Source organism: Engraulis encrasicolus, chromosome 8 (genome assembly GCF_034702125.1).
Source record: "Engraulis encrasicolus isolate BLACKSEA-1 chromosome 8, IST_EnEncr_1.0, whole genome shotgun sequence".
NCBI classification, from domain to species: Eukaryota; Metazoa; Chordata; class Actinopteri; order Clupeiformes; family Engraulidae; genus Engraulis; species Engraulis encrasicolus.
In genome coordinates, this window is record NC_085864.1 from 6,734,772 (window position 1) to 6,755,192 (window position 20,421).

At 47.7% G+C, this 20,421-nt stretch overlaps 1 protein-coding gene across 1 annotated transcript in view; it reads right to left on the reverse strand.

The window, feature by feature from the left end:
* Positions 1 to 596: 596 nt before the first annotated feature.
* The window catches only part of dchs1a (dachsous cadherin-related 1a), a 262,128-nt gene continuing 242,303 nt past the window's right edge, over positions 597 to 20,421 (reverse strand). The window contains exons 13-25 of the mRNA XM_063204897.1: positions 16,544 to 16,662; positions 15,880 to 16,000; positions 13,863 to 13,988; positions 13,238 to 13,447; positions 12,562 to 12,857; positions 10,976 to 11,546; positions 10,118 to 10,231; positions 9,539 to 9,750; positions 8,594 to 8,745; positions 7,505 to 7,635; positions 6,401 to 6,687; positions 5,720 to 5,861; positions 597 to 5,378 (exon numbers count right to left, since the gene is read on the reverse strand). Of these exons, the coding sequence (XP_063060967.1) occupies positions 2,737 to 5,378; positions 5,720 to 5,861; positions 6,401 to 6,687; positions 7,505 to 7,635; positions 8,594 to 8,745; positions 9,539 to 9,750; positions 10,118 to 10,231; positions 10,976 to 11,546; positions 12,562 to 12,857; positions 13,238 to 13,447; positions 13,863 to 13,988; positions 15,880 to 16,000; positions 16,544 to 16,662 (5,123 nt within the window). The 3' untranslated portion in view covers positions 597 to 2,736. The remainder of the gene's footprint in view (positions 5,379 to 5,719; positions 5,862 to 6,400; positions 6,688 to 7,504; positions 7,636 to 8,593; positions 8,746 to 9,538; positions 9,751 to 10,117; positions 10,232 to 10,975; positions 11,547 to 12,561; positions 12,858 to 13,237; positions 13,448 to 13,862; positions 13,989 to 15,879; positions 16,001 to 16,543; positions 16,663 to 20,421) is intronic.

Sequence of the window (20,421 nt, forward strand, 5' to 3'; positions counted from 1 at the left end):
TCAACATTGGACCAATGATTTTATTATTTGAGGCGTTTAAGCGTGTTTGTTTTTATTTCACCTTGCTTGTTAACAATTTAACAGCTGCCAGTTGGTTCGAAAATGTCGGTAACTCATTTCCAGAGGAAATATTGAGGCGATTACATTTCCAGATTCAGTACATGGCAGAAAGCCTTTGTAGTAATAAATACAACGGCACACATGGGGTCTCTTTGACTGATGTTCCCAGAAACTTCCCAAAATGAACTTCTCTTTTATTCCTGGCAACAACAATGTGAAAAAAATATAGTGGAAATAAAGACAGCCAAAACGTTTCCATTGGTGTAGCGAGATCCGATGATGCAACCTAAGGCATTTCAGTGGTATACGATGGCAACACTGTTTTCAGGGTTCAAATGTTAGCCAGTAATGCATGCCTTCCTGCCTGCATAAGTGACTTAGAAGACACATCTCAAGCAAAAATTATCATTTGTTATTGTGTGTATTCGCAAATGTATTGTTCTTTGCCAATAAGGCCTTGTATTTGTGCATGTACTCGTGGCTAACACGTGGTGAACCCTAAAAATAAAGTGTCACCAACAGGACTCATGGTAAGATATGGCCGACAGAAGACCTCCATTGAGGACTCATAGCTTAAATGGCACAGGCTTTGAATTCACTTTAAAAACAATCTATGGCACCGTAGCAATGATAAGGCAATAAACCAATTCAAACATTCTGTAGCACAACGTTGGAAAAATAATAAAAAATAAAAATGAATCTGACATATCTAGGTGAGGAAAGACATAAACTAAAAAAGAAAATCACATGGATTAGGCCTATAGTAGGAGCCACAGAATTGTTTGTATCGTGTTTTCATGGTCAATCTCGAAACACCTAGGAAGTCTCATAGAAGTCCCATGGTATACAGTACAGATGAAATGGGGAAAAAAGTAAGCAGCTCCTACTATAGCTAACAGAAAATGAACGAGAGAACTACAGTATGATCCAGTTGTCTGTATAAATGGCTTAACACTGGAGGTCATGTCCAGGATATTGGTCCACATTCATTCATTTTCGGCATGTGGACTGCACTCTTAAACACATTCCCACCCCTCCGCAAGACTCTCTGCCTCTGAACAGATAAATGCATTTTCTTCCAACCATCTGCAAATCTTCAACTCCTGTGTTTTCTCAGTAGAGAGAGAAAAGTGAGCCGGAGCTGCATATTGATTACATGGATTAGGCTTTCAGCTCAAACCAGAGATGCCACTTCTAATTTATGGGTTTGAAGTATTAAATTGGTGTTTTGTTTGGTACACTGAGCGATTATGTGCTAAAAGGCTGTCATGCATACTGCGTATGATGGCCCAGTGAATTTAAAGTCATTCAATCACAATAAAGTGGCTATTCACTGAAAAAGTAAAAGAGCCTTTTAAGGCATGTACTGCGGCTAAATTATGTCTGGACTGGTCTGGACATCCTTTTTGCCTCAAATTGCTCCCAACATCTCTTTTCCTCTTGAACTCTGTCTTTGTCTCTTTCAGTCACTTCTACTTGTACTGTACACTTTCTCCTTGCCTGCACTGCAACAACGAACTGTAGTTTATACTCAAGTCAAAGCCAACCTGCATTTGGTGGCATTTTCTAAAATACATGTCATCTGATACAATCTACTGACTTGACCTTTTATTCAATAGCTGGATTACGGATGGACCCCATGTTGTTTACTTTTTGAATGCATCACGCCATTGAAGGGTGAGTGTGAATGGGAAGCAGCATGTCATCAAAGTTAAGGAAATAAAATGTACAAACAATACTACAAAATGCAGCTTACACGTACATGTTCTTCCAGCAAATTACATCTCTCCAAGTGGTGTAAATATTTACAAGAGAGACACAAATCAATAAATTCCCCGAAAATGTATGAAATATAGGTTAAGAGCTTCTTTTGTCCATGAACATGTTAGAAAACATTAGTGAATCAATTAATACTTACTTCTGTGGGCTAACACAAGATTACAGTCACCAATTTACAGATATACAAATATAATCAGAGGCTATAACAACCTTTTGACACAAGGAATGTCATTGTTCTAGTCAAAAAAGCAAATAAGTACAAAAATATATAATACAAAAAAGTGTTCATGTAAAAAAAACAAAAAGAAATTGACATCAATGCTTGCTCCTCCATTTTTTTTAAATGTGCAAACAAAAGTTATGTCTATTGAAAGTCCATAAGCAATGTAGTCTATAGACTTCTTCTTTTCCGAATAATAATAATAATAATAATAATAATATATCCAACATTGGAGAACATGCCCTTCCGCTCCCTGGCCAGCCAGTGAGGCAACAATGTCTGACCAGTCTGATTGCACCAGATACGGGTGTCCACATACTATATTAGGGCACTCACTCATTGAGTTGCAGCTCAAAGTTGGGCTTGGTCGGTTTCGGTGGGGTGCTAACTGCTACCGCTCCTGCTCCTGCAAGGCCAGGCAGGGTCATAGCAGCACCCAAATTGTGGGCCCTATATACACACACAGATCACACGGGTCCCCCCAGTCCTGCAATTACAAATAATAAGATTCCAGATAAGTCCTCCTGGTATTGTCCCTGGTAAGTCAATCCGTTTCCCCCTCCCCACTATACCAAGCCTACAAGGTGCTACTGTTCCCGCAGCTGTGTAGCTCCGTATGTCCATAAGGGGGAAAAAGTGAGGAAGGTCCAATAACAAGACACAAGTCTGTCTTTACTTTAAATCCTCAGCTCGGCCTCCTCGCTGTGCTCTAACGAGTGTTCCGTGGTGCTGATGAGCGAGGCGGGCGGACCCTGCGTCACCCCGAAAGGCGACACGGCCGGCGAGCAGGCGGCCAACGGGGACAGGGACGGGGAGAAGCTGGGGGACATGGCCACCGACGAGATGGACGACCCGTCATTGCTGAGGGGGGACCGCCGAAACGAGGCCAGCTGCGGGAAAGTCCGACCCACAGCGGGTTTCACGGGTACAGTTTTAGCCCCCGGGTGGGCCACGTTGGTGATAAGCGGAGGCGGGTCGATGCGGGGCTTGGGGTCCACCGGCTTGGCCTTCTGCGGGAACGGCCTCCGGGGGTTCTGCGGCGGGGCGGTCTCGTCTTTGAGCCGAGCGATCTCGGTGAAGACGTTTGCTAGCGGCTGGAACTGCGGGCACCAGTTGAGCAGGTAGTCCCAGTTGTAGCTTCCCCTCAGCTCCTCGTCACTGGCCACGATGGCTGTGAGCGAGCCGTCCACCGCCGGCTTGCCGTCCTCGGGGAAGGCGTAGTCTTTGGGGTGCGAGATGTTGAGGCCCCTCCCGACGCCCAGGTATCCACAGCCCCCCTCGTCCCGGTACATGGGGAGCTGACCGGCCAACAGGGTGCTTTGCATACTCATGCTGGTGCCCATCTTCTTGGCCTTGAACCACTGGTTGGCGTCCAACCCCATCCCTGCAGGCTCGCAGGAGATGTCCGACAGCTGATCCGCGTCTTGCTGGATGCCGGAGTCAGGCCCGCGGGCGGATATGCGCTCCTGCATGGAGGAGGAGATGCTGGAGACCCGCGGGTACTCGTTGATCATGCGAATCTCGTCATCCTCTGCAGCCTCCGCCTCTGCAGAGCCGCGCCCGCTAGAGTGAGAGGGGTCGAGGGAGCCGCCTCGGGTGTAGGGCCCTCCCACCCCTCCCGTCCCAGCGGGACTTGGGGCGTAGCCAGGCAAGGTCTGGTGATAGATCCTCTCGTTCCCGATGACTTTGGCCTCATCGAGCTTTTCCAGCATGGTGCCCGCTGTGGACATTCTCTCGCGGTCCTCGCGGTCCTTCTGCCGTTTGGAGCGAAACAGGCAGAGCGCCACGGCTATGACGATCAGGATGATGACCATGGCCAGAGACACGGCGATGACGCTGACGAGAAGCATGTTCACCTCTGTGGCCAGGCCGAACGTTGTGTGCGTGACGTCGATGGTGAGCCTCGCTGTTGTCACACGAGACGTTTCCAGGGGACTGTGTGCAATCACGTCTATGGCCATCTGACGGGTCTCCCTCTTGGAGCGGCTAATGTGTCTGCTGTAACTGTCCATTTTCAAGGATATCACTCCTGTGGACGTATTGACCTCGAAATAGGGGGAGTTCTCAGAGAGAGAGTACAGCACGATACCGTCCACACCGCTGTCCTCGTCGTTGGCTAGTACTTGACCAATGCTCTGACCTTTCTTGGCTCCCTCGGGCACGTGGAGCATGAGGTCAGAGGTCGTGAAAACCGGGTCGTACTCGTCCTCTCCAGTCACGTACACCTGGACCGTGACAGTGGCGGAGTAGTTGCCGGCGTCCACCGCAACAGCCACAAAGCTGAAGGAGTTGACCTTTTCGAAATCGAAAGTGAGGCGCGCCCGAATCTCCCCCGACGTCTGGTTGACCAAGAAGGCGTCCTTGCCATCGCCCGTTTTGTCCAGCATGAAGTACTTCAGCTGGCCGAACGTTCCTGTGTCGTGGTCGATTGCGTGAAGCATGGTGACCAGAGAGTTCTGGGGCTGGTTCTCGCGTATGCTGGACGTCAGCATCTTCAGTGGGAAATAGGGCTTGTTATTGTTGATGTCCTTCACCTCCACTGTGACGGGAGCCAGGGCGAAGTGGCCCTGACCGTCTGACGCCTGCACGATTAGCACATGTGCCGGCTGCCGCTCACTGTCCAGGGACCGTTTGAGGCGCAACGCCCCCGTCCGCCTGTCCAGCGAGAACAGCGCAGTGTCGTCACCTGAGCTGATGGCGTACTGAAGATCATTGCCAATGGGGTTGGAGTCAGGGTCTATTGCTGACAACCGTAGGACTTCAGTGCCCGCTGCCGCATTCTCGCTCAGCACCACGCTGTACTCCGCACGGCTAAAGGCCGGAGGGTTGTCATTGGCGTCGGTGACTGTGACCAGGACAGGGACGACGGAGCTGCGCTGGGGGATTCCGCGGTCGGAGGCCACGATGGTGAGGTTGTAGCTGGGCAGGGCCTCGAAGTCCAGCTGGTCGGCCAGGATCAGCGAGCCCACCGTCTGGAAGCCACGCCCCTCCAGGAAGCGAACGCTGCTCTCGATCTGGAAGGCGTTTCCAGCATTGCCGCTGGCAATGGCGAAGTCGAAGCCGCAGTTCTCCCGGGACGTGTCACCGTCGACGGCCTCCAGGGTGAGGATGGTTGACCCGGGGAGCTCGTCCTCGGAGACCGTGGTGAGGTACTCGGACTGCTGGAAGACGGGGGCGTTGTCGTTGACGTCGGACATGTGGACCTGGACGGTGGTGAAGGCACTGAGGGCTGGACTGCCTCCATCGCGGGCCTCGATAACCACCAGGATGGACGGACGCTCCGTGTGGAACTCTGCCTGCTGGTTGATGAACAGGGTGCCTGCCAAAGCCAAAGCACAGACAGACAGTGAATTTTTTATTAAACGTCTCTCATTTGTGGTGAAGAGAGAATAAATGAGGGCCCTATTGAAAGTGAATGTCAATTTGAAGGGGGCTGCACCGCACTCGAGACTGAAAATTAATAGACAGGAATAAAACTGAATTTTAAAGCAAAAATGTGAATTTGAAAGTGAAAATGAGAAATATAAGCTTTTGAATAAAGCTTTTTGAAATAAAGCTCTTGAATACTAACATTTACATATAGCATAAAACCCATTTGCCTCTGTACCGTACAGCACAAAAGAATCAGAGAATATGAAACTCTTCTACAGTTTTCCTTACCATTGTTGGGATCAATGTAGAAAATGTCTTGCGTCGCAGACATCACTCTGTACAAGATCTTGCCATTCTCGCCGCTGTCTTTGTCTGTGGCGGTGACAGTGATGACAGCGCTGCCAGCTGGCGAGTGCTCTGGTAATGTCACCTGCAATGAGAATGAGCAATAGATACCATATTGTCAGGACAAGGAGCCGCTGCTGAGCACACCGCTGCCTGTTTATGCACTCCTGTTCCACTTTACACAGGACTGATTAAAATGCTATTAAAATTTAATTTGCCACTATTATGCGTGAAATGCAAATGCTCTCGCGGTCTATGCAATCAACCTTCTGTCTGTCACTGCTAATGAATCCCAATCACAATATGGCAGGCATGCCGGCAGGTGGTGAAGTGCATTCTGGGTAAGTGGTAAGACCAAATACTATAGTTGTAAGCAAAAAAAACATTCTTTTTTGGAACTTGGAGAAAAAAGAAGTCCAGCTGCTTTTTGTTCAATGATGAGTGGGTACTCTCTACTGTTCACTGTCTCTTCCATCCTCTTCTGTAAGACAAATTCCCATCAACAGAAGTGGACATGGCCATTGGTGACGAGTTTGAAGAATGACTTTTGAGGCCCCATGTTTACCATATATTTCGCCTAGGGCCCCAAAATAGCTAGATCCGTCCCTGGCAGACATATAGTACCTGGTAGAGGTCTTGTGTGAAGGTTGGGGCGTTGTCATTCACGTCCTCCACCAGCACGGTCAGGTTGGCTTCGCTGTAATGGCGCGAGTCGGAGGAGCGAATGGTCACGGTGTACCAGGTCCTCTCCTCAAAGTCCAAGGGTGCGGTCAGGGACACCCCGCCCCCGAACCGATGGATGCCAAACTTCCCCTCCGCATGCTCATCCAAGTGCAGGGAATAGGAAAGGGCGGGGCCAGAATCGACATCATTTCCTGTCACCTGGGTGATCACCGTGCCAATCATGGTGTCTGTTTACAAGAAAAAAGAAAAGGAAGAAAAAATAAAATCACCTGGAGTTGAGCAAGTGGGAATTACGTAACTGACATTAAATTATATGCTATGCATGATTCCAGTGTAATCCTATTTTTAAAACACTGTGAGCATGTTATATTGTATGAAAAAACCATGAGCACATTTTTTTTTTCATGCGTAAGCCTGCTCTTGGATATGCAATAGTTTTGCAGCATTACACAGGAAATGAGCTGTGAAAAACTTGGCAAAAATAGGGACGTATAATTGAGGCAACCTGAGACAATGTATTCCAGTGTGTGTGTGTGTGTGTGTGTGTGTGTGTGTGTGTGTGTGTGTGTGTGTGTGTGTGTGCGCGCGCGCACGCGCCAAAGACAGAGATAGGATCTTTGATTACAGTGTGCTTCAGAGAAAGTGAGTGCGAGACAACGACAAAGGAAGAGACAATGAGAGAGAGAGAGAGAGAAAGAGAGAGAAAGCAAGAAAGAAGCGAGAAAGCAAGGAAGAAAGAAAGAAAGAAAGAAAGAAAGAAAGAAAGAAAGAAAGAAGCGATGCAGCACTGTAGAATGCTGCTGCTTTATTACATCAGCACAGCATGGCTCATTCACTCTGTGTGTGTGTGTGTGTGTGTGTGTGTGTGTATGTGTGTGCCCGGCTCACTCATTGTGTGTGTGTGTGTGTGTGTGTGTGCGTGTGCGTGTGCGTGTGCGCGCGCGCGTGTGTGTGTGTGTATGTGTGTGCCCGGCTCACTCATTGTGTGTGTGTGTGTGTGTGTGTGTGTGTGTGTGTGTGTGTGTGTGTGTCCGGCTCACTCACTCTCTGGCACCCGCACCTCGCGGGGCACGGGGATGGTGGGACTGTTGTCGTTCAGGTCCACAATGATCACTGTCAGGGTGGCCGAGCCAGCCAATCGCGGACTCCCGCGGTCTGTAGCTGTGACCACCAGCCTTTAGGGAGGAGAGACAAAGAGCAACACATTGTTCATTGTTTTTTATAGCTAAATATATAGATTATAGCCACGGGTTAATTTCCATTTTTAGACAGGTTGATAGTCCCCAAAAACAATAGACATAGATGTAAGGCGAAGGGTATTACAAAAAGCTATTTCAGTAGTAAACCAGGTAACCTTGTGGTAGTGGAAAATCATCCAATAGAAGAGACCCGGAGTCCTCATTTTCTTGACTAAACGACGCATGGAGGCTATCTATTACTAGGTCTACCACTTCCTGCAGGTTAACTTAACAAGGGTTATCACTTAACCATTTTCTTGGAAAACCCTCCTGTTGTATTGTACGTATGCATGAGGTGCATCCTGACCGGTGTCCATTTGCGCATTAGAGCACAGAGGCATTACAGCATTCTATCTGCTGGTTACATCAGCCCTCGTTCGCACTTCAGCAAAAGTTCAAGGCTAGATTTATTACTCGATTCTGCTTTGGAACGAGCGTGTGAATGAGTCATGAGGCTGTTTTGGAAACCGTGTGTAAACAATGCAACAGACATACGGTACTGTAGGATGAGGTGCTGTGATGTTAGGCATGCCAAACCAGACATCACAGTACAAAGGCGGTAAATCACGAAGCTGTCATCATATGTTACAAAGTAGATATAGAAAATTGGACATTGTATTAAAATTATATTGCTACATTAAAAGAATTGGTTGTCTGTGTCCAGGTGTCTCTGTCTACGATTGTTGCTGTTATTTGAGCAATATATTACTATGAACAAGAAAAACATAAATTGCTACATTACAAAAAAGTGCTTATTTGTTTGCCTTTATTTACTTCGTTTACGTCCACATGTCCCTGCCCATGATGGCGGCTGTTGTAGATAGTGAAGTCAAATTAAGTAAAAAATACAATGATTATGATAAATAGAAATGTTTGTTTGTTTGCATTTATTTACTTTGTCTGCGTCCAGATCTCCCGATCCATGATGGCAGCTGTGGTGATGCTGCCGGTCACGGGGTCAATCTTGAAGAGGCCGCTCCTTGACGACGACCTTATGGAATAGGTCACTTGTCCGTTCTGACCCTGATCCAGGTCATCGGCCATTACCTGAGGAAATTACAGAGGAAATTGCAAATGAAAATAATGGCAGATTCGCACCAGCTGCCCCTGTGTAACAAACCGCTGAGTACAATTGCAACAATATTAAGGAACCTGGAACTTCTGGCGTTGGGTGAAAGATGGGGGGAGCTGTTTTTTTAAGGGATGTGTGTGTGTATGTGTGGGTGTGTGTGTTCGCGCATGAATGCGTGCATGAGTGTGTATGTGTGTGCGCGCGTGTGCGTGCGTGAGTTTCGCGTTGGGGATCGCTTCGAGTTGTGTTTTTTTTTTGTCGTCTGAGTGGGGTTGGGTTACTGAATCTGAGCCTGACTACATAGTAGAGCTCGGCCAGTGCAATGAAAACATTTGGCAAAACAAGGTGAAACCACTTCACTTCTTAGCAGCATGCACTGAGACTCTCCAGACGCAACCTTTATTTTGTTTGAGACACAATTTGGTTTTCCTGGTACAAACTTCACACGTTTACAAAGAGCCAACCACAGCAGCAAAGGAGGTACAGGATCAGACGATGGAGGGCAGGTTCAGATTCGATTACCTCAGTGCTTCTCAACCTTGTTTGAATAAACATACCCTTGACTTCATCATAATCCTCAGAACGCCCACTTCCCCCCATCATAAGCCTGCCAACACTCCCTTTAATATTAAAAAATAAAATATACTAAAAATTCCCATTTGCAACTGAATGTCCCCCTACCCCTCCCCCCCAGGTGCCTCCTTCTCAATGCTCCGAGAGGGCTCGCTATTAACGACCCCTGGGGGGCTATAGAGCCCCCTCGATTACCTGAATGATGGGGTGATCGTAGCCTTGTGCCTCCCTGACGTAAGCCACGTAGTTCTGCAGCTGGAAGCGCGGCAAGTTGTCGTTGACATCCTGCAGGATCAGGTTGACGGCCATGAAGGAGCTGGAGGACGCCGTCTCCGCTTTCACCACCAGACGGATCCGCGGCGTCTCCTCATAGTCCAGCGCCACAGAGTTCTGGACCCAGATTTCTCCTGGGACGGTCACGTGCAACAACAGAAAGACGGCAATTTGTCTTTAAAATACAGTGAATGTGCAAGCCTCATTTAAGCATTTTTTGCACTTTATTTTTGAGAGACTGTAGGAAATGAGCGGAATAGAGCGAGAGATAGACTAGAGTTGGGAAATGACCCCTGGATCCATATTCGTGATATCCAGATTTAACAGAAAGACAGGCCGATTTCGAACCTAGGTCCCAATAAGCAGCTTGTCCTTTTATGTTACAGTGTACAGTAAACACCCCCAGGTATCATCATCACGCAGAATAAAGGCTCATGTATTGTCATTACACAGCTTCCTTGACAACAAAACTAATAAGAGACAGCAGTTACATGAACTCACCATTGGAGGCACTGATGCCAAAGGACTGGAACCTGTTGCCACTGAAGATGCTGTAGCTGATTCCGTTGCGAGATCCATCGGGATACTGGGCTTGGGTCTGCACAACCACGGTACCTAGTCGAGTAGAGTAGAATACTTTTATTAGTCCTGAGGGAAATTAAAGCGTCTGACAGCTTACATGAATACACAAATAACACAAAGACATTATTACACATTGCAGTAAGCATATAGTACACATTTGAGTGCAGCAATCAGGCTTACATCAGTTCACACACCCACCCTCTCTCTCTCTCTCTCTCTCTCTCTCTCTCTCTCTCAAAGACAAACACACGCACACACATACACACACACACACACACACACACACACACACACACACACACACACACACACACACACACACACACACACACACACGCACACGCACACGCACACACACACACGCACACACACACACACACACACGGTAATGTCCTGGTAGGGCAGACAGTTGCACGCACACACAAACAACCTGTCCCCAGGACAAACAACAGCGGGTTTGTGTGACATGCCATAATAAGCTTTACGATTGTGAGTTGTGGCATTCGAATTTGCTTAGCTGACCTAATGGATTTTTCAGATATACAGTAAGCAGACAGACAGACCCCAGGGGTTTTCAGGAAGCATTAACATGGGGGGGGGACATTGCGATGCAGTATTATCAACACTACTTCATGCGGAGACAAACAGACGTACACAACCACTCATCATACTTCACATAACCACCACGAAACGGGTCATTGGCACTCATTAAAGTAAACACCTCGAAACAGAACGGAACGAGACGCTTTTATTTAACGGAAAACCCAAACAACACACCTTGGGCCGCATTCTCCACCAGGCTGACGTCGCGGGCGTAGCGGGAGAAGCGTATGCCGCGGTACGGCTGTTCCCGCACGTACACCACCACTACTCCGAAGGAGGACTGCGCGGGGCTACCCTGGTCCATGGCCTCCACGATCAGGGTCCGCTGGCTCTGCGTCAGCCCCTGCAAGTCCTCCGTCGCCTGGATGGCGCCCGTCAGAGAGTTAATGGCGAACCCTCGCACAGGGCTGGCGAAACGATAAAACACTGAGCCGTTGGCGCCAAAGTCTTTGTCCTCGGCCCGCATGGTGGCCAGCGTGCGATGGCCCTGCCCTGCCGCGCTGGACACGTTGATGATCAGCGGGTCTTGGACGAAGAACGGCGCGTTGTCATTGATGTCCAGGATGTTCACCGTCACCTGGGCGGTGGAGTTGCGGGGTGCGGCTGGTGCGGAGTCCACGGCCAACACCTGGAAGGTGAAGAGGGCCCTCTTCTCCCGGTCCAGCGGCCCGGCCGTGAAGATGCGGCCCGAGTGCTCATCCACCAGGAACATGCCCTGCGCCTCCTGGCTCAGGTAGTACAGCACCTGATGAGTAAACAAACAAACAAACAAATAAATAAACAGATACATTTGTAAATCATCATCATCATCACCACCATCATCACCACCACCTCCACATACCCCCACCACCATAATAATAATAATAATAATAATAATAATAATAATAATAATAATAATAATAATAATAATAATATAATACATTTTATTTGTGTCTTTCAACATATACCCCACGGACACTGTACAGTAAATTATTCATGTCTGTGAGTGATATGACTTTCTCAGTAGTGTAGGAGTAGCAATGATCAGAGTAGAGTAGAGTTGAGAAGAGCAACTTTATTAATCCCTAGGGGGGAACTTGGATCGAGAAATGAGTGGAAGTGTCCGGAATTATGGCTTCTGTCTTGTCATGGTTTGAGTTTGAGAAAGTAGTTGTTTTCACACTGAAACTAGCCGTTCCAAAATAAGCAACGCAGTGAGCCACCAGGGTCTTTTTCAGGCCATGGAGGGTCCAAACGTTGCTTGCTTTAATGAATCCAATCCTGTAGGACCATCAGTGTGCAGAGCTTTTCTTTTCCTATCAGTTTTATGTTTTTGTCCTGCACCTGACCCCAGTAAGGTGGGATGTGCATGCATCTACTATGTTGGAAACTTTGTGAGTAAAAGTAGGGTTGGTTTGCACACTGACCTAAAGACTTGTCTATCAGTGTCATAACCCACTTTACTTTGTGAACTTTCCTGATTCAGTACACGGTAGAAAATGCAGTGTTAGTTCAACACCTAGAAAGTACTCTGGGACCAAATACAATCCAGAAGATGTTGAATTAACACTGCATTTTTACCGCATACCTGTAAAATACAAATAGAAGGCCACTATACTCCTTTGAAGTTTGACAAAATTACCTGTCCATTCAGTGTGCAGAGGACATCTTTTTCTGTCTTAAACTCATTTTTGGTCTATACAGGTACCTGACCTCAATAAGGTGGGATGGTCATTCCTAGTCTTTATTTGGTTTGATTTAATTCAGTTTGAGGTAGTTACCTGTCCGTTAGGGCCCTCGTCCTCATCCGTGGCGGTCACCTCCAGCACTGCAGAGCTCTCGGGGATGTCCTCCGACACGTCAATGGTGTAGGTGGAGCTCTGGAACAGCGGGCTGTTGTCATTGATATCCAGCACGGACACCTCTACGATGGTGCTGGTGCTGTGAGCAGGGGTTCCCTGGTCCACGGCCGTGACCGTCAGCACGTACTTGGCCTTCTTCTCCCGGTCGAGGGGCCTGGAGGTGGACAGCACGCCCAAGGCCCGGTCGAGACGGAAGTCACCCATCTGGTCGCCCTCTGTGGAACAGGAGAGAAGAGATAAATATGGATTTTCAAAATGCAGTGAGAAGATGAAAACACAAAGATGATGCAAACTGATGCATGGAAAAAATCCTTGAATACTACTGCACACTGTATACATACAAAGCAACAAGGAAATGTATTTATTTTTTAAATACAGAGACCTTTATTTACTGTAAAACTAAAAGCACTGGCTACACATGTGCTAAGTGCACCAGTTCCTCTTACTGTACTGTACAGTACTGGTACCTGTGATTGTATATGTGATCTCTCTGCTTTACTGTACTGTACCTGTGATTTTATATGTGATCTCTCCGCTGTACAGTACTGGTACCTGTGATTGTATATGTGATCTCTCTGCTTTACTGTACTGGTACCTGTGATTTTATATGTGATCTCTCCGCTGTCTCCAGAGTCCTGGTCGGTAGCCCTGAGGGTGAAGAGAGCCACAGGCTCCTGGTTCTCGGGCACCTCCAGGCTGTAATACACCCTGCCAAACACCGGGCTGTTGTCATTCTCATCCAGCACTGTGATCTTCACCGAGGCTTTGGCATAATTGGGCGGAAGCCCGCCATCCTTGGCATACACTGTCAGAGAGAAAGAACAAAAGAAAGAAAAGGAAAAGAAGAAATTGTCTCACTGTGAATATTATTATCTTTTTACTCGCTTGAGAGGTGCAGAGAGACGTCACAAGGTGAGCGGGAAATGAGAGAGAGAGAGAGAAAAAAGACAAAGACATCAAATCCACTTAGTAGCAAAAGACTTACGATCTGAAAATACACGAAAAGCCGAAAACGATGGAAAAGGACCTGTACCAGTCATAACAGTCATAAATTAGGAGGAAGTGGATGGAGGCTATCTCCACGTCTACGTTGCATGTCTCAGTTGCAAGAGCCAAACTGCCTGTTTTCTTTCCATTATCCTGCAAATGGGCTCCTGCAGTGCAAAGCCAAACCAAGCCGTCCTTGCCTTGCCTTGTCTTGCTTGGGGCGAATACTGTACCTGTCAGTGAGTAGTACTCTTGGGTCTCTCTGTCCAGGGCCTTTGTGGTGGAGATGACACCGGTCTCGGGGTGGATAATGAAGCCGTCCTCACCGGAGACGCCGTAAGTCACCAGGCCGTTGGTGCCTGCAGAGGAGCATGGGAACAGGGAACAGGGATCAGGGGAGAGAGAGAGGAACGCAGACGGAGACAACCGCCAATTACTGTAAGTCACACTTATCCAAATTAACTACATCTGCACACAGAGGAGAGCTATTGGGGAGGGGGGGGGTGGCTATGAGTGTGTGGGTGTGTGTGTATGGTGTGAGTGGGTTGTGTGTGTGTGGTTTTGTGTGTGGTATGTGTGTGTTTGTGTGTGTGTGTGTGTGTGTGTGTGTGTGTGTGTGTGTGTGTGTGTGTGTGTGTGTGTGTGTGTGTGCGTGTGCGTGTGCGTGTGCGTGTGTGTGTGTGTGTGTGTGCGTGCGTGTGTGTGTTTGTGTGTCTGTGGGTCTGTGTGGGTCTGTGTGTCTGTGTGTGTGTGTGTGGCTGTGACGCACGACTGCGTACAAAAAAAGATACAATTGAGTTTTCTCACGACATGAGTAAACACAGCGGTATGCCTTGTATTTTTCTCTGCGTATTTTTTTCTTTGCTTCATGCTCTTCAGGTTGTTTTTTTTCTTTCCTTGTTGTTTTTTATTTGTTTGTAGTTTATTTTGCTGTCTAAGCAGTTGGCCGCAATCACCTTCCCCCCTGGTGCTTAGATGCCAGATTGCGTGCTAACCCAGAACGAGTCTGGCACAGACACCTGTTTACTTCATTAATTGCTCCTGGGGAGAGAGGGGCGAGCGAGAGAGAGAGAGAGAGAGAGAGAGAGAGAGAGAGAGAGAGAGAGAGAGATAGAGAGAGAGAGAGAGAGAGAGAGAGAAACAGAAAGAGAAAGAAAGAAAGAAAGAAAGAAAGAAAGAAAGAAAGAAAGAAAGAAAGAAAGAAAGAAAGAAAGAAAGAAAGAAAGAAAGAAAGAAAGAAAGAAAGAAAGAAAGAAAGAAAGATAGAAAGAAAGATAGAAAAGAAGAGGGAGTCGGAGGAAAAGCATGAGGGTGGGCGAGTTAGACAGAGTTAGAGGAGAGAGGAGAGGGAGTTTATAATCCTTCTCTTTTATATGTTTCTGACTAATTCCAGGAGAATGTTCTTCTCCCTCCTCCTTCCCCCTCTTCCCCCGTCTCCACAATAGCCCCCAAGTGTTACTGACAATTAGAACCAACTGGAGATGTGCACAGGGCCAACAAACACACAGCCTAGGTGGAGGCAGAGACAGATTAGGACTCTGTGGGCCCCTGGGCCAGACAGCAAGAAAGGTCCCCCTCCATGCATGTTGCTAGTTTACAAAAATATTCCAGGTTTTAGGCCATATGTTGCAGACCTTATGTTGTTGGTAGTTTGGGGTTTATCCCTTTAAAAAAATTGAAAATGCTGTTAAAAATATTTAACGCAATGTGACGATAGAAATTGCTGGAGGCATGGTCTTTAGGGCCCCCTTGGATCTTGGGCCCCTAGGCCTGTGCCCAGTAGGCCCGTGCAGTAATCTATACTTGGGTGGAGGTACAGTTTCCCCTGCTTGCATACCAGCAGAGAGACGGGGGAAAGTGGACACTTGTACACATACAACAGCTCATTTTGATCTCCTAGGTAACCTAAATAGAATCACCAACAACAATCACCACAAAAAAATACTAATCTTTCACAGAAATGGGGCAGCTGTGTGCATAATGTTTAGGGAGTTGGTCTCTGGATCTAAAGGCTGGGTGTTTGAATCCTTTACCAGTAAGAATAACGGGGGTGGTCTTCTACGCCCTAATCCTGGCCGAAGTGCCTTTGAGCAAGTACCCCACATGGCTCCAAGCACTGTGTAAACAACTGAATAACAGTTGCTGGCTTTGGATAAAACTGTCTGCTAGATACAATGCAGTGTTACGTGATGTAATATAATGAAAGGGAAATTGAATCATGTTTTTTGGAGTAGGAGCTCGTTGACTCACCTATGTCCAGATCGGAGGCGGAGACCACCAGGATGGAGAGGCCTGCTGGCTGGTTCTCCATGACGACAGCCTCGTACTGACTATCCTCAAACCAGGGCACCTCGTCATTCACATCGATCACCTGCAGGGACACGATTGATTGGTTGATTGTTTGTTTGGTTTATTGAAGACAGGAGCTGGTGGTGCACACATTCAAAATGGAGGTGCAGAACAAAAAGGTCAAACAACTATTAAAAGATAAATAATGCAATGTCACTTGCTCCCGTTTTGTTTTATAAAATGTTTCTTCCCAGTGAATGTATTCAAGCTCTTTATCAGACTTTGTTGAAGAGCGAAAAGCTTGAAAACATTAACTGGGAATAAAAATGCAAAATGGGAACAAGTGTGCTGACATACCATTTTATTGGCTTGGTTTATCAGCCTTGGTTTTAAGACAATGTGTTAGTCTCTCATTCTACATCTGGTTCAGACAACCTGATTATGGCTACGCGAGAGAGAAGTAGTTTGTTCTTGTTATACAGAGTGACAGTAGACCGAAAACTTGGGCACTGAAAATCTGGAAAGGATCTCAGTGTAGTGTCCTTTTTGCTTTAAAATTCAGCTCTGTTCACGTCTGGCACTTTTCAGTGGTGAGTGTGGTGTAACTCGGACTCATTATTCATACCTGCACCGACAGCACCTGCGTGGAGGAGTGCTGAGGCATCCCATGGTCCTCTGCGATGACGGTCAGGTTGTACAGGTCCTGCTCTTCTCTGTCCAGGGGCTTGAGGATGGACAGGGAGCCTGCGAAGGAGAGGAGGGAGAAGAGGAGAAGACAATTTTTACATTTTGATACTAGTAGTAGTAGTAGTAGTAGTAGTAGTAGTAGTAGTAGTAGTAGTAGTAGTAGTAGTAGTATCAGCAGTAATACTACTACTACTACTAATAATAATAATAACAACTTAGTTTCATGTAATGCCTTTCTTGGAACCCAAGGTCGCTTTTCATAAAAGGGAAATGGTGCTGGGGGATTGGTGGCAGAGGGCAGGCAGGAGGGGTTCAAGACCAGGCCCTTAACTTCCCCCACCGCCGATTCTTAGTCTAAGGGCCTTAACTGATCCACCAATTAAGTTAAAACACTGCTGCCACCTCCACAGCAACACTGAGAGGACCATAAGCCCCTGTAGAGACCAGAGGCCCCAGTGAGAGACCAAAGGCCTCTCTCACTCACACTTTCAGTTGCGTGCAGTGTCTCTACAAATCTCTAATATCAGTCTGCCGGTCAGTCAGTTCACGTGCATCGGAAAACAGTTTGTTACTATTCGGAGGGTTTGCATGTGACGCACTGTAGCTCTGTTGACCCTGCAAACAGATGCAGTTGATTTGTTACTTGAAAGTTCGAGCCTAGCGGACAGACAAAGGACCCTGTGGGAGCCGAGTACGTAGTAGAGGAATTAGAGGAGGAGGACTTCGAACAGATGAAGCCGGTTTGCTCCTCGGAGTGCGGCACTTTGCTTGCCGGCTGTTGTTGTTGGATTGCGTGTGAGACACTAACAAGGCCTGACGTCAGCTTGCCAAAATACTGGGGCCACGCCGCTAAGCAAGCGTGCAGTTTGGGAAAGGGACCACAGTCGGCGGCGGCTTGCATGCCATGATGCGATGCGTTGCGTGCGTCGTAGCAGGGTAATTTCTTTGGGGTTAACGCGTGTTAACGAACGAACGGCGCCCCAGCACGTTTCCGCGGTAACCGAACGAGGTGTGAAATCAAGGGGATGGAATGGCAACTTGTCGTGTGACGGGCAGATCAGAGCGTGAGACCGCAACTTTTTTCCCTCTCTCTTTCTTGTGTTTATGGCCCCTAGCTACCTGCTGCTCTCTCTCTCACAGCTAACCGACAACTACGTAATAGCCCTCTACCACCTCCACCTCCACCTCTCCCACCACCTCCATCCCTTCCATCTCCCTTATGATTACCTACTACCTCCACTACTACTAGCCTTGCCTCGCACCACTTTCACCAACACCACTTCTCTCATGATTATCAACACCACAACCAGCACTCAGAGCACCACTCCCCCCAGCACCACTACAATTATAATCTGGAAGTACAATTATAACTTCACCAGCCCTCCACACTCCACCATCTACCACCGCCCACCCCCCAAACCATCACCACTGTTAGCATCCCCTCTTCTATAGTTATGACCCCCCCTCCCCCATTCACCTTCACCACTGCTTCAGTGGCAACAAACTCTCTGGCTGCATTTCAGTTTATGGCTTTTTTCCACGGAGACAGTGAAAAAGCCCCAGGCACTGCTGGGAATGGGAGGGGAAAAGGGAAAATGGGAAAATGGGAAAGGGGGAAAGGAGGAAAGGAGATGGGGAGAGAGAGAGAGAGAGAGAGAGAGAGAGAGAGAGAGAGAGAGAGAGAGAGAGAGAGAGAGAGAGAGAGAGAGAGAGAGAGAGAGAGAGAAAGAGGGGGTAAACACGGCTTCTAGACACGCAATACAACACAGCCTGGCGTGCCCCGTCCAAATTAAAGGCACCCTCAGACTCAGTAGGCTGTTAACCTCCCGGCCTGGGCTGAACAGTGGCCATTGGAGAGGGGAGAGGGGAGAGAGGAGAGGGGAGAGAGGAGAGAGGAGAGAGGAGTGGGGTGACGCGTGCATTGATTGAATTTTGATTTCATGCTGTCGAGAGAGAGAGCCGTGACCGTCAGGACGGAGGGAGGGAGGGAGGAAGCGAGAGAGAGAGAGAGAGAGAGAGAGAGAGAGAGAGAGAGAGAGAGAGAGAGAGAGAGAGAGAGAGAGAGAGAGAGAGAGAGAGAGAGAGAGAGAGAGAGGATGAGAAGACGGAGCAGGAGCTGCGGGCTGTTTTTTTGGGTTTCGTTCTAAGTTTTATTTTTTTCACTGCTTTTTCTTTTTTGTCTTTCTTTTAGGGGGGACTTTCTTATGTATGTTGTTGTCTTTTTTGCTCGTTTTCAATCTGCCGAGTGCTGAGATAGCTTGCCTCTGAGCCCATAATCTGGTTAGAATTACGGAATCGAGTGTTTTCAGCCACTTTGACTCCCCAGCAATCCTGTCCATAAGCCCACAGCCTGCGATAAGACACTGGTGGTGTATGAGGAGGAGAACGGGAGAGGAGAGGAGAGGAGAGGAGAGGAGAGGAGAGGAGAGGAGAGGAGAGGAGAAAGGAGAAAGGAGAAAGGAGAGGAGGAGAGGAGAGGAGAGGAGAGGAGAGGAGATGAGAGGAGAGGAGAGGAGAGGAACTGAAAGGTGAGGAGAGGAAGAGAAGAGGAGAAGAGATGCGAGAGGATAGGATGAGAGGAGAGGAGAGGAGAGGAGAGGAGAGGAGGAGAGGAGAGAAGAAAGGAGAGGAGAAGCGGAGAGGAGAGGAAAGATGTTGTGGTGCCTCTCAGCGAAGAGTAGCTGGCCACAGATAAGTTGAAAGACGCCGAAGAAAGACACGCTGGCTTCAGGTGAACGAAAAATTTACTCCAATTTCCGAAAAACAAATGAAAAAGCCTTCAGGGTCTGTCCAGGAACAAACATTCCTCCTCTCTCTCACTCCATCTCCCTCTCCCTCTCCTGCTCCTGCTCCCCCTCTTTAGGATATTATGACGGCTAATGTGAAAAATATGCAGGTACCATAAAAGGGTGGAGAAAAGGAAACGAAGCAGAGGTAAGGGGTCAGGAGCACTTCCTCATCTGGCGTAAACCGGAACAGGGGCGAACCAGGTGCTCATAGGCCGCACAGGTCTGACTGTGTCATTACTTTAACAAATGACCAACGCAGCTCACCGCACCTCAAGAAGAGTGAACTTTGTGCATGTTTAACAAGCATGACAGAGTTGTTTTTCTTTTTTACCCTCTTCTTTTTAACCACTTTCATCCGGTGTCTTTTTTTTGCTCCTCAGGGACAGCAGGGTAAGGATTTCCTGATCGAAGGCCGACAGCATGGCCAAGGACTCAGGATGGTTCTGGTTGCTTCCCTTCACGTCAAAAACAAACCTTCCCTTATCGTACCCGTTTATACAATAAAAAACAGTGTTAATTCAACACTTAGAGAGTTGATTTAACATCTTCTAGTGTGTATTTAGTCCCAGAGTACTCTCTAAGTGTTGAATTAGCACTGCATTTTTTCTTTTTTACTGTGCACTCTGTATTTCCCCACATATATTTTTTGGCTGTTCATGTCCTTTTTTGTAAGTTGTTTGGGATATATGCCTCAAATGAATGTAAGGCAACAATAAATAATGTAATGTAATGCAAAGCAATGCATGGTGGTGGTGGTGGTGGTGGTGCTGATGGTATGGGCTTAGAGGGAGTCTTGGGTATTGGGTGCGTAACACGTGTCTTCCTAACCACAACAAAGAGCCTGTGGATCCAAACAGCTCACGCTGGTGTTGGTGTAAGATGTTCTCATGCAGCAGAGCAGCCCCTTGACTGCAGCTCTGTGGGCCGCGTCTTAATAGCTAACAGCAGTCCGGCAGGCGCAGCGTGGGTCACTATGGTGTTAGCGTTTTTGTCAGTCGGCTCGAAGTTTCATGGGAATGGATACACA